The 12,534-nt window shown below is 47.8% G+C and overlaps 1 protein-coding gene across 1 annotated transcript in view; it reads right to left on the bottom strand.

Moving 5' to 3' along the window:
- LOC114602823 (basement membrane-specific heparan sulfate proteoglycan core protein-like) overlaps window positions 1-12,534 on the bottom strand; it is a 218,570-nt gene that overhangs the window by 87,740 nt on the left and 118,296 nt on the right. The window contains exons 29-37 of the mRNA XM_077930973.1: window positions 12,288-12,406; window positions 10,224-10,335; window positions 9,964-10,077; window positions 7,926-8,053; window positions 7,739-7,825; window positions 5,953-6,002; window positions 5,545-5,624; window positions 3,804-3,944; window positions 2,352-2,543 (exon numbers count right to left, since the gene is read on the bottom strand). Coding sequence (XP_077787099.1) covers window positions 2,352-2,543; window positions 3,804-3,944; window positions 5,545-5,624; window positions 5,953-6,002; window positions 7,739-7,825; window positions 7,926-8,053; window positions 9,964-10,077; window positions 10,224-10,335; window positions 12,288-12,406 — 1,023 coding nt within the window. The remainder of the gene's footprint in view (window positions 1-2,351; window positions 2,544-3,803; window positions 3,945-5,544; window positions 5,625-5,952; window positions 6,003-7,738; window positions 7,826-7,925; window positions 8,054-9,963; window positions 10,078-10,223; window positions 10,336-12,287; window positions 12,407-12,534) is intronic.

Genomic DNA, 12,534 nt, shown 5'->3' with positions numbered 1-12,534 from the left:
GCTTGTGAGCTGTCAAAACTAGGGATGCCCACCCCATTCCTCACAATTATACAATTCTAGAGTTGGAAGGGACCACTGAGGGTCATCGAGTCCACCCCCTGCAATGCATATTCGAAGGCAGGATTGTCAGAGGGTAAAACAACAAAGGAGGTCTGCCTCCCCAATCCCAACCGCCGACCTTCCTGGGTGTTGCTTCATGGTTTCTCTCTCCTCCTCCCAGCCATCTCGAGAGGTCCAGAGGGTGGCAACACGAGAACGGGCCTTCTCTGCTTTTATTTTAATTTTATATACTGCAATGTTTTTATGTGAACCGCCCTGAGACCTCCGGGTATAGGGCAGTATGTAAATTCAATCAACAACAACAACCATCTCCCAAGAAGGAAGTCTCACTTTTCTGCTGCCCGCCAGGAGTGCCCTGATAACAGTCCCCACCCACTTCCAGCCCCGTGGGACGGCTTGCTTTGGGGGAAGGTTGGCACGGATGGGGGGAGCTCGGAGTACCCAGGATCCACACAGGCTTGTGCCACCTTCTGCTGGCAAGGGGCTGCATCATCACGGCCTAGGACCCTCGTACCTACGGGACCGCCTCTCCCGGTATGCCCCACGGAGAGCCTCAAGGTCCATAAATAGCAACACCCTAGAGGTCCCGAGCCCTAAGGAAGTTAGATTAGCCTCAACCAGAGCCAGGGCCTTCTCAACACTGGCTCCCGCCTGGTGGAACGCTCTGCCTCATGAGACCAGGGCCCTGCAGGATCTGATTTCTTTCCGCAGGGCCTGTAAGACAGAGTTGTGCCACCTGACCTTTGGCTTAGAATCAGTTTGATTCCCTCCCCTTCTTTCTATTTCCTTTTCCCTCCCGTGAAGAGGCTGCATCCTAATGTTTTAATGTTGTATCTTAATCTTTTAAATTGTATTTTAATCAACATTTTTTTATTATTGGTTGTTAGCCACCCTGAGCCCAGTCTTGGCTGGGGAGGGCGGGGTATAAATAAATATTATTATTATTATTAGTAAAGGAGCCCCTTTACTACATGGTGGCAGCGGTGGGATGAAACTTCCCTGCAGAAAGGCACTTTGATTTTAAATTGGCACGAATCTTTTGTGTACTAAGGCGTTTTATTTTTTAAGACAGAGTTGTTCTGCCTGGCTTTTGGCTTGGAGCCAATTTGATTCCCTCCTCCTCTTTCTTTTTTCTTTTTCCTTTCTCCTCCTGTGATGAGGCTGCATTTTAATATTTTTATGTTTCAATATTTTTTAATTGCTGTATTTTAATCTTGTTTTTAAGTTGTATTCATTCAACTTGTTTTTATTATTGCTTGTTAGCCGCCCTGAGCCAGGCCTTGGCTAGGGAGGGCGGGGTATAAATAAAAATTATTATTATTATTATTATTATTATTATTATTATCTGGACCTCACATGCTGACTGTAAGAGGACATCCGCAGGGGAACCCCTGAGTCTATTTGTGTGGTTTTCTGCTAGAAAAACACTGGGAATGGGGACATAATAATATAATAATAATAATAATAATAATAATAATAATAATAATAATAATAATGGGGACGGGGTGGAATTCCTCCCTTCTTTTCCACCAAATCACCACCACCACATTTGTGTCCCACCTGCCTTCCAAAGAGCTACCCTGTTCTCATTTAATCTTCACAAGAACCCTGCAAGGCAAGCTAGGCTGACCGAGGCAGCGAGGGGCCCAAGGTCACTCCCGCGAGCTTCGGGCGCCAGAAAAGTGAGGCTTCTTTCTTGGGAGACGGCTGGGAGGAGGAGAGAGAAACCGTGAAGCAGCACCCAGGAAGATTTGCACCCTAGTCGGCCAGGTCCTAGTCTGGCACCCAATGTGCACTCTGATGTCTGCGCCCTCCTTGCTTGAAAACTGGCCGTTGCGCCGTGGTAGAACACTTGCCTTGCATGTAAAAGGCTCTGGGTTCAACCCCCGCTGGCAGCATCTTCAGGTAAGGCTGGGGGAGATCTCTGCTTAGAGTCCTGGAGAGCCACTGCTGCCAGTCAGTGTAGACAATACTGAGCTAGATGGACCCAATGGTCCGACTGAATCCTCATCGGCCTCCTAGCATCCTTCCTTTCTCATTTGTCTCCTTCTTTAAGTTGGTACCCATGGACTTACCTTCAAAGCCAAGGTTCTGCTGGCTCATCTCTCTCTGGAAACACCCTATGAATTCCCATCCCCACCCCCGGCCCCCAAAATCAGTGCCTTGGTTCACAACAGACCATGAGGAACACAATTCGAAGAGACTGTCCGGGGAGGATGACCAGACGCCACAGGGATGGGCTCAAGAACTGCAAGCGCCACTTCCTGCATCCCACAGAACAGGGCTCTCACCTTGTCGCCCAGGTAGGTCTCCGGCAACTGCCAGTGGTAGGTTTCCTCCCCCAGCTGCCCAAAGCGGGCATAGGAGAGCTGAGGGCCCTCGGGGGACATCTCCACCGTGAAGCCGGTCTCGATCCGGGTGGTGTGTTGACGGTTGACCAGTGAGAATCCCTGGAAATTTCTGGGAAGGAAAGGCGTGGTGATCTGCGGGGAAAGAGCAGAGATGGCACAGATGATGATGATAATAAATAATAATAATAATAATTTATTTTATTCTTATTTATGAATGATGATGATGATGATAATTTATTATTCATACCCCGCCCATCTGGCTGGGCTTCCCCAGCCACTCTGGGCAGCTTCCAACAAAATATTAAAATACTGTAATACATCAAACATTAAAAGCTTCCCTAAACAGGGCTGCCTTCAGATGTCTTCTAAAAGTCTGGTAGTTGTTGTTCTCTTTGACATCTGGTGGGAGGGCGTTCCACAGGGCGGGCGCCACCACCGAGAAGGCCCTCTGCCTGGTTCCCTGTAACTTGGCTTCTCGCAGCGAGGGAACCGCCAGAAGGCCCTCGCGCTGGACCTCAGCGTCCGGGCAGAACGATGGGGGTGGAGACACTCCTTCAGGTATACTGGGCCGAGGCTGTTTAGGGCTTTAAAGGTCAGCACCAACACTTTGAATTGTGCTCGGAAACGTACTGGGAGCCGATGTAGGTCTTTCAGGACTGGTGTTATATGCACATTGCAGTAGTCCAAGCGGGAGATAACCAGATGGATGGCAGAGGGTCGCAACCAACTGCAGCTTTGATCTGCTGAACTGGGACTCTTACAGGTGCCACGTAAGACGAGTTCTGCATCGGTAAGAAACTAATCTTTGAGTGTGGCAGCATCTACACTCTGGAACCCCCTGCCTATTGACATCAGGCACCTGTATAAAGCATTTTTCTTTAGGCAAACCTCCCCAGACACGTAGAATGTGGATGTATGTTTCAATCTGCTATTAGTTTATTGGTTTTATCATTTGAATGTTTTAAAGGTGTGATTTGGCTGATAATTTCATACTTTTGTTCAAGATTAAAATGCCTGTCAGCAAATGAAACTGATCTGTAAAAAATGTTACTTGAAAAAAGAGAGAGAGAGAGACATTGAACATACTTTTGTAAACCAAGAAAATCTTTAATAAAACTACATTTAAAAAAAAAAGCCTGTCAACATTCTGCTTATCCAGTTAGGCTTCACCTACACAAAAACGCATTTAGCTAGCTTAGAAAAGAAAAGAGTCAATAGGCGGGGAGTTCCAAAGTGTGCCTTGATAGAAGACTGCTTTCTTACAAATGTGGAAAGAGTATTATGTGGCACCGGGAACAGTGTGTGTGAAACATAGTTTGGTACATTTCCCAAGACCAGCAGAACGAAAATTCCTGGAAGTCCAGGAAAGAAAAGAAGCTGTGCTGCTCTTACCAGGTCCCGGTGGTAGGAGGAACTGGTGCATTGCTGGGTGACGCCCATGCAGAAACAGGGCAAACAGCCTTCCTTGTTCTCCGCGCTCAGGTGGAAGTGGTGCGGCCGACAGCTGCCGCAGGAGGGCCCCTCCGTGTGCACCTGAAACGGGAAGGGAGAAAAGCTGGAGCGCAAAGTAAAGAGGGCAGGGGGCAGGCAGAACCCCACTGCTGGCTGAGCAAAGGTTCACAGCAGCCGGGAAACTTAGGCTCGCGGGATCCACAAACCTCTGGGGTGGAAGGATCGAAGCACCCACAAACCCCAGGCAGCGGGCGCAAAAAGGAGGAGGGTCTGGCGGGGAAGGAAAGGGCAGCTGGAAAAGGCGAGTGGAAACAGCATGCGCTTTTCAGGGCTGGGCTGGGATAGAAATGGGTTTCTGAACTTCAAATCCTCCCTCCATAAAATCTATATTAGAAAGGGACCCCTGACCATTAGGTCCAGTCGTGGCCGACTCTGGGGTTGCGGCGCTCATCTCGCTTTACTGGCCGAGGGAACCAGCGTACAGCTTCCGGGTCATGTGGCCAGCATGACTAAGCCGCTTCTGGCGAACCAGAGCAGCGCACGGAAACGCCGTTTACCTTCCTGCCAGAGTGGTACCTATTTATCTACTTGCACTTTGATGTGCTTTCGAACTGCTAGGTTGGCAGGAGCAGGGACCGAGCAACAGGAGCTCACCCCGTTGCGGGGATTTGAACCGCCAACCTTTTAATCGGCAAGTCCTATGCTCTGTGGTTTAGACCACAGGGCCACCCGCGTCCCTTGTAATCTATATTATACCCTACACCTTTTCCCCAATGATTCATTCCTGCTTTTTTGCTCTTCATCTCTCATTTACCATTCCAACAACATTTTTTACAAAGTCTCTCAAGATTTATTTGAAGTTCACCCTATGCTGTTCGTTGAAAGAAAATTATATGAAAGTGATGTACCGATGGCATTTGACTCCCACAAGATTAGCGAAAATGTACAAAAACGCCACCAACGTATGTTGGAAGTGCAAAGAGAACGAAGGCACGTTCTACCACGTGTGGTGGACGTGCAAAAAGGCCAGAGCATTCTGGGAAATAATATGTAATGAACTGAAAAAAATGTTTAACTTTTGTAAAAAACAACAACAACCAAAAGCTTCTTTGATAGGCATCAAAGGCAAAGAAATACCAAAGGACTTTAAAAGACTGTTAATGTATGCAAAAACAGCTGCAAGAATACTGTTTGCCCAGAGATGGAAGGAAGAGGAAACAGCAGCCAAGGAAGAGTGGATAGTGAAAATGAGGAACTATGCCAAAATGGAGAAAATGACTAGGAAGATCAGACACCAAGATGACAGTAAACTTAAAAAAGAATGGTGTAAATTTTATAGAGTACATTAAGGAACAATGTAAAGATTTAAAGATGTTAGCAGCACTTGTAATTTTTTAATAGGTAAAGGAATGAATAAGGATTTAATCAAAGTTGGATATATGAATTAGATGTGGTTAAATTTTTTTTTTAAATGTATGTGTGGAAAACCAGAAGGGAGAGGAGGGAAGTACGGGGGTTCAGGAAACCACACAACTGTATAAATATTGTTGAATTTAAGTTTGAATGATGTTAATAATGAAAACTTGAAAATAATAATAATAATAATAATAAAAAGGAAATGGGTTTCTGAGCTGGGGAGGGAATGCACACAACGATGGGTGCTTCCCCCCTCCTGCCTTACCTTACACTGGCACTGCCCGCTGGCATCACAATGGCTGCTGATGCTTCCATGTGGGTCGCAGTGGCATCGGGTGCCATGATCTGTAGCGGGGGCGGCGGGGGGGGGGGAGAAGTGGAAGGGAACTGCTGAGGACAGTGGGTACTTGGCGGGTGCAAGAGTGAGACTATTTCCCCTTCCACCCGCCCCAAGGCTTTGATTCCGCCCTCGCCAGCCCAGATATTTTGAGCTACAACACTTCTCAGCCTCCCGGCTTGGGAGCTGGAAGTCCAAAACACCGGAGGCTGCGACAATCAAATCCTCCTGGGAGGCTTTTCATGGGATGCCAGAAACGATCGAAGTTCGCTTGGCTGCGGAAACCTGGTTTCTCTGTTGGCAGACGGCTCCCTTTGCCCCAGGAGCTGGACTCACCTGTGCACGGTTGCCCCCGGCTGGGGTTGCCCACGTAGCCTGGCGCACACCTGGCCCAAGAGAAGAGGGATGAGTTAAGGGGATGAAAGGAGCAGGGGCCAAAGTCTGAGGGTCTGCTTCAGCCCATCGTCCCCCCCCCCCCTCCTTCCAGGCTCAGAAGGACCGAAGTTCACCTCCCTGGCTGCCGGGAGCAAGAGAGTATGTTCTCCCCCCCTTTTTTAAAAAAAAATAATTTTTATTTGCACATTAGGAGTTACACATAATGAGACACAATATTCTGTTATAAGGGGGGGGGAGAAAAAAGAAAAGAAAAGAAAGAAAAAGAGAATAGAAAGAATGTTAAACAACATGTCAAAAACATACAGTAATTTAAGAAATACAAACCGTCGATGCCATTGTTATAAACACATCTTTCCATGTTATCCTTTTCTCCTCGCAACTCTCACTTTCTTATCTATGGCTAGTCTCTGGTTTTATTGCCGTGATTTATTTAATGACTTCCTTCTGCCTCTATGCGGTTCCTAATCTCTGATATCTTAAGATTTTTGCTTCCATTTTCGCTCGGCGGAGAACCTCTATACGGATGTTATTGGCCCAGAGAGGGAAAGAAGATAAAGTTCCTACCAGAGAAGAATAGCAGATCAAGCGGATGGATTATGCCAAGACGGCCAAAATGACCAGAAGAATCAGAAATCAGGAAGACCAAAAATGTAATAAGGAAGGGGGAAATTTTATAACTTATCTTAAAGACCATTGTAAATGGTTAAAATCGTTAGTAGGATTGGAGTATCACTTGTAGCTTAATGGTGAATTTTGGACGCAATGGAGAGGTAAAAGATTTGGATTATCACAAAAGATGCAGGAGGAAATGATGATGATAAAATAAATAATAATAATAATAATTTTTATTTATACCCCGCCCTCCCCGGCCAGAGTCAGGCTCAAGGTGGCTAACACCAGTAAAATTACAGTAAAAATATAATAGGGGAAAAACAAACCAATTTAAAGCACAGGTTAAAATGCAATTTAAAAAGCAGCCTCATTTTAAGAGCAGCCCATAGATCAAAAGCATAAAGGAGAGGGTGGGAACATAAGGGTCAGACTGAGTCCAAACCAAAGGCCAGGCAGAAGAGCTCTGTCTTGTAGACCCTGCAGAAAGATGTCAAGTCTCTTGTGACAGAGTGTTCCACAAAGTCAGGGCCAGTACTGAAAAGGCCCTGGCCCTAGCCACCTTGCGACTTGGGACCTCGAAAATGATGTCATTTGTGGACTTTAAGGTCCTCCACGGGGCATACCAGGAGAGGCAGTCCTGTAGGTACGTGGGTCCTAGGCCTAGATTAAAAGTAGCACCCACAAAGGGGAGGAGGGAAGTCCAGGAGATTCCTTGGGATCTTGTTTTTGTGATTTATGTTTGATATATGTCTGTAAAATTTTAATTTGAAAAACCAAGGAAACAAATTTATAATCATCATTTAAAAAAAGTTTTAAGCAATGGTCTGTTGGCATAACAACTTCTCTGAAAGTCAGAACCCCCCATTTGATCCTCACAACAACCCTGCGAGTGAAAGAGAGTGAAGCAGACCATGGTCCCACCTTCCTGGTGGGAGGAGGTTCTCGCCCACCATAGCCCAAGAGTTCCTTGCCTACTGAGCTCCAGCTGGATTTTCGAGAGGAAGAAGGCACCCGCCCTCCAATCACACCAGGAGTGGGCAATTTCTCTCCCCCCCTCCAGCCTGAGGGCTCATTCTTACACCCCTCCCCGGCAGAGTCATCACGGCCACCCTACCTTTCGCACTGGCGCCCGATGTAGCCCGGGGCGCAGGAGTCGCAGGTGGGCTGCCCGTCTGTGTCCACAAAGCAGGTCTTGGCGGGCCTGGGAGAAGAGAAGGGTGGGAAGTTAGCAGCCGAGAGAAACCACCCCTCGCTCAAAAGGGGGGAGGAGGAAGGCAGAACAGCTGGCAGGCGGTACCTACTGGCTAGCAGAATAGGGTCCGTAGCATGGGCACGGTTGGCAGTCTCCGGGGGTCCCACGCCTGGCATCACCAAAGAAACCTGGCTGGCAGCGCTCACACCGCTGTCCTTCTGTGTTGTGCTGGCAGGCCTGTGGATGATGATGATAATAATAATAATAATAATAATAATAATAATAATAATAATAATAATATTTGGGGGGATTGTCATCACGCCACTCCTTGGTGTGTGGAGTGCCTCAGGGTGCGATACTCTCCCCGATGCTTTTTAACATCTTTATGCGCCCCTTCGCCCAGCTTGTCCGGAGTTTTGGGCTGGGTTGCCATCAGTATGCCGATGACACCCAACTCTATCTGTTGATGGATGGCCATCCTGACTCGGCCCCAGACATACTGATCAGATGTTTGGAAGCTGTGGCTGGATGGTTATGTGGGAGCCGGTTGAAGTTAAATCCTTCGAAGACAGAGGTCCTTTGGCTGGGAAGGGACGATATGGGATTGGGGGGGCAATTCCCATCTCTTGCGGGGTTGCAATTAGTGCCAGCACCGTCCGTTAAGAGTGTGGGTGTAATCTTCGACACTTCCCTTTCCATGGAGGCGCAGATTACAGCTATAACAAAGGCGGCATTTTTTCATCTCCGCCAAGCTAAGCAGTTGGCTCCTTACCTCTCTCGCCCTGACCTAGCCACTGTGATCCACGCGACGGTCACCTCCAGACTGGATTATTGTAACTCGCTCTACGTGGGGCTGCCCTTGAGACTGATCCAGAAACTCCAGCGGGTGCAGAATGCCGTGGTGAGACTCCTTACGGGGTCCTCGCTGCGAGATCACATTCACCCGGTGCTATACCAGCTGCACTGGCTCCCGGTGGGGTACAGGATCAGGTTTAAGGTGCTGGTTTTAACCTTTAAAGCCCTATACGGCCTAGGACCCTCGTACCTACGGGACCGCCTCTCCTGGTATGTCCCACAGAGGAACTTACGGTCTTCAAACAAAAACATCCTGAAGGTCCCAGGCCACAGAGAGGTTAGACTGGCCTCAACCAGAGCCAGGGCTTTTTCGGCTGTGGCTCCAATCTGGTGGACCGCTCTGTCACAAGAGACTAGGGCCCTGCGGGACTTGACATCTTTCTGCAGGGCCTACAAGACAGAGCTGTTCCACCAGGCCTTTGGTCAGGGCGCAGCCTGACTCCCTCCCTCGGCAATCTTCACGGAGCTCTGGCCCAATGGTTGCCATCAATTTGATTCGAATTAATTTTACAATGAAATGATTTTAGAATGTTGTACTATTTTATTGTTGTTAGCCACCCTGACCCCGGCTTCGCTGGGGAGGGCGGGATATAAATAAAATTTATTATTATTATTATTATTAATACAGTGGTACCTCTGGCTGTGAACGGGATCCGTTCCGGAGCCCCGTTCCCATCCTGAAGCGAAAGCAACCCGTGTCTGCGGGTCGCAATTCGCCACTTCCGCACATGCGAGTGACATCATTTTGAACATCTGCGCATGCGCGAGCCACAAAACCTGGAAATAACGCATTCCGTTACTTCCGGGTCGCCGCGGAGCGTTACCTCAAAATGCTCAAACGAAAGCTACTTCAACCCGAGGTATGGCTGTAATCAATACAGTGGTAACTTGGCTTACAGACGCTTCAGGTTACAGACGCTTCAGGTTACAGACTCCGCTAACCCATAAATAGTACCTCGGGTTAAGAACTTTGCTTAAGGATGAGAACAGAAATCGCGCGGTGGCGGGAGGCCCCATTAGCTAAAGTGGTACCTCAGGCTGAGAACAGTTTCAGGTTAAGAACGGACCTCCAGAACGAATTAAGTGCTTAACCCGAGGTACCATTGTAAAATAAAGTTGTTGTTGATGATGATAATTTATTTATACCCCACCCATCTGGCTGGGTTTCCCCAACCACCTTTCCCACCTCACCCAGGACCTCCCCAAACCACCCTGCTACTACAGGAGCCCACACAGGTGTGGCCAGTGAGGAGCTGCTCCCCTCCACACCAACCCGCCCCAGGAAGTCTCACCTGGCAGTCTCCGGTCTCAGCGTCACACTCGGCGGTGTGCTGGTTGCAGTTGCAGCGTTCGCAGGTCCCCAAGTAGAGGCCACTGGTGGTGCGTGTGTAGCCGACGTCACAATCCTAGGGGAGAGAGAGGGAGGCAGGGCTCGGCTCAACAATAGGGTGTGGTGTAGGGATCAGCCCCCAACCTCACTGTGCCCGTTGACTTGAGAACCCCGAGGTTCTACTCCGAGTCGGACTTAGATGTGACTTAGCGCTCCACTCACCTGGCAGGAGGGGCCGCGATATCCTGGCGGGCAAGTGCAGTCCTCGACTTCCAGGGCTGGGCTCAGTCCCGTGGTGTGTGGCACTGCCACGTCCATGTGGATGCCAGAGATCCTGCAAGGAGGAAGAGGTCACAGATAGCGAAAAGGCTCTGCCCCATGTTATTCTTTGAAGGAGAACGACATGAAAATGATTCACAGATGGTATTTAACTCCAAGTAGGCTTGCCAAGAGGCGTAAGACTGAATCAGATACGTGCTGGAGATGCAAAGAGGCGGAGGGAACATTCCTTCACATGTGGCGGACTTGTAAAAGGGTAAAAGTATTGGGAAATGATCCATAACGAATTGCGAAAAATGTTTAATAGTACTCCCCCCTCCCCCTAAACCAGAGTCCTTTCTGTTGGGGATAATTCAGACTGAAATTCCCAGGTGTCAAAATAGGTTGTTTATGTATGCTACTACAGTGGACGCTTGGGTTGCGAACGTGATCCGTGTGGGGTTCACAACCCACAGCACGACGTCTGCGCACGTGTGGGTTGCGATTCAGCGCTTCTGTGCATGTGCAAAGCGCGATTTAGCACTTCTGCACAAACCCGGAAGTAACTTGCTCCGGTACTTCCGGGTTCAGCGCAGTGCACAACCTGAAAACGCCAACCTGAAGCATCTGTAACCCGAGGTATGGCTGTACAGTCGTACCTTGGATCTCAAATGCCTTGGCTCCCGAAGACATCAGCTCCCGAATGATTGAAACCCAGAAGTGAGTGATCCAGTTTTCAAACAATTTTCGGAAGCCAAACATTCGGCACGGCTTCCGATTGGCTGCAGGAACTTCCTGCTGCCAATCAGAAGCCACTCTTTGGCTTCCATACGCTTTGGAAGTTGAATGGATTCCGTTTCACTTCCAACGTACGACTGTACTGCGGCCCGTGTTTTGTTAGCCCCCAAATGGAAAATGAGAGACGTCCCAAGCAAAGAAGAATGGCAACAGCTGACAGAATATGCGCAGCTTGCAGACTTAACATACAGAATACGAGAACAAGATGAATGTACGTTTAAAGAAGATTTGAAAATGTTTATTGAATACAGTCAAACCTTGGTTGTCAAACATAATCCATTCCGGACGACCGTTTGACTTCCAAAACGTTCAACAACCAAGGCGTGGATTCCAATTGGTTGCAAGAGATTCATGCACTCAAGCAGAAGCTGTGTTGGACGTTCTGGTTACAATAATCCATTGGCCAACATACATTTCCATGCTTTGCTGCGTTTTGTGATTTTAAATCTCTGCTGGGGTTCTCTCACCAAAGAGTACTTGTCCCAAACCTGGATCTTGGCATCCAGGGAATTCTCTTTTTAAACCTCTTTATTCCTTGCCACCCTTTCTATTTGGTACATTTATATAGCATTTAATACTAAAATGGACCAGATGACTTTTGGGGGTCCCTTCTAATTCTGTGATCCCCATGGAAGCCTTTTGGGTTAGAAATGTAAGTTTATACTAAAATACCAAGACATTTTAACCACAAAAAACCACACCTATTAAGTCGCCACTATATATAAATCTATATCTACATCTACATCTATACCTATATCTATATATAAACATATCATTTTCAACAATTATAAAACATACTTTTATATCTTATACAGTTTTTTAGACTTTCGTCAATCACATCTGAAATTTTTCCCATCTTTTCCACTTAGTTTACATGTTTTACTTTCACTATTACATTTAAGTATCATAACTAATATCTTTCATCTTTATCTTCTTTGCGATATTTCATATATTCCTCCTTACAAAGCTTCTTGTAGTCCCACTAGTGTAATTTGTTGATTACAATTGCTCTTCAAATAGTTTGCATATTTGTTCCAATCTTCTGCGAATCTTCAAAATATATCTTTCCCACTCACCAACCTTCTACCACCCATGGATCCTTCCACCCTACCTAGTCCCCAGAAGCTGGCCTTCCCAGAATCCCCTGGGCTCCCAGCTCCTATCTGGCGCAGACCAGCATCATTCCCCATTGGTCCCATTTGCTGGTCAGGGACACAGACCCCTTTTTACCTGCTCTCCGCCTGCCGGTCAGAGTAGGAGGCTCGGATCATGAAAACGTCAATGTCAGCCAGGGCCATCAGGAGGTGCTCACGGGTGGCTTTCTGGCCATCTGCACGGCGCCAGGCTTGCTGAAAGGAATGGCAGCAGGAGGGTGAGGTTTGTGCTTCCTCATACAGTGGTACCTTGGTTCTCAAACGCCTTGGCTCCCAAACGCCAAAAACCCAGAAGTGTCCTGGTTTCCGAATGTTTTTCGGAA

The sequence above is a fragment of the Podarcis muralis genome, chromosome 7 (genome assembly GCF_964188315.1).
Source record: "Podarcis muralis chromosome 7, rPodMur119.hap1.1, whole genome shotgun sequence".
Taxonomy (NCBI): Eukaryota; Metazoa; Chordata; class Lepidosauria; order Squamata; family Lacertidae; genus Podarcis; species Podarcis muralis.
This window is presented reverse-complemented; position numbering and strand designations above follow the sequence as displayed.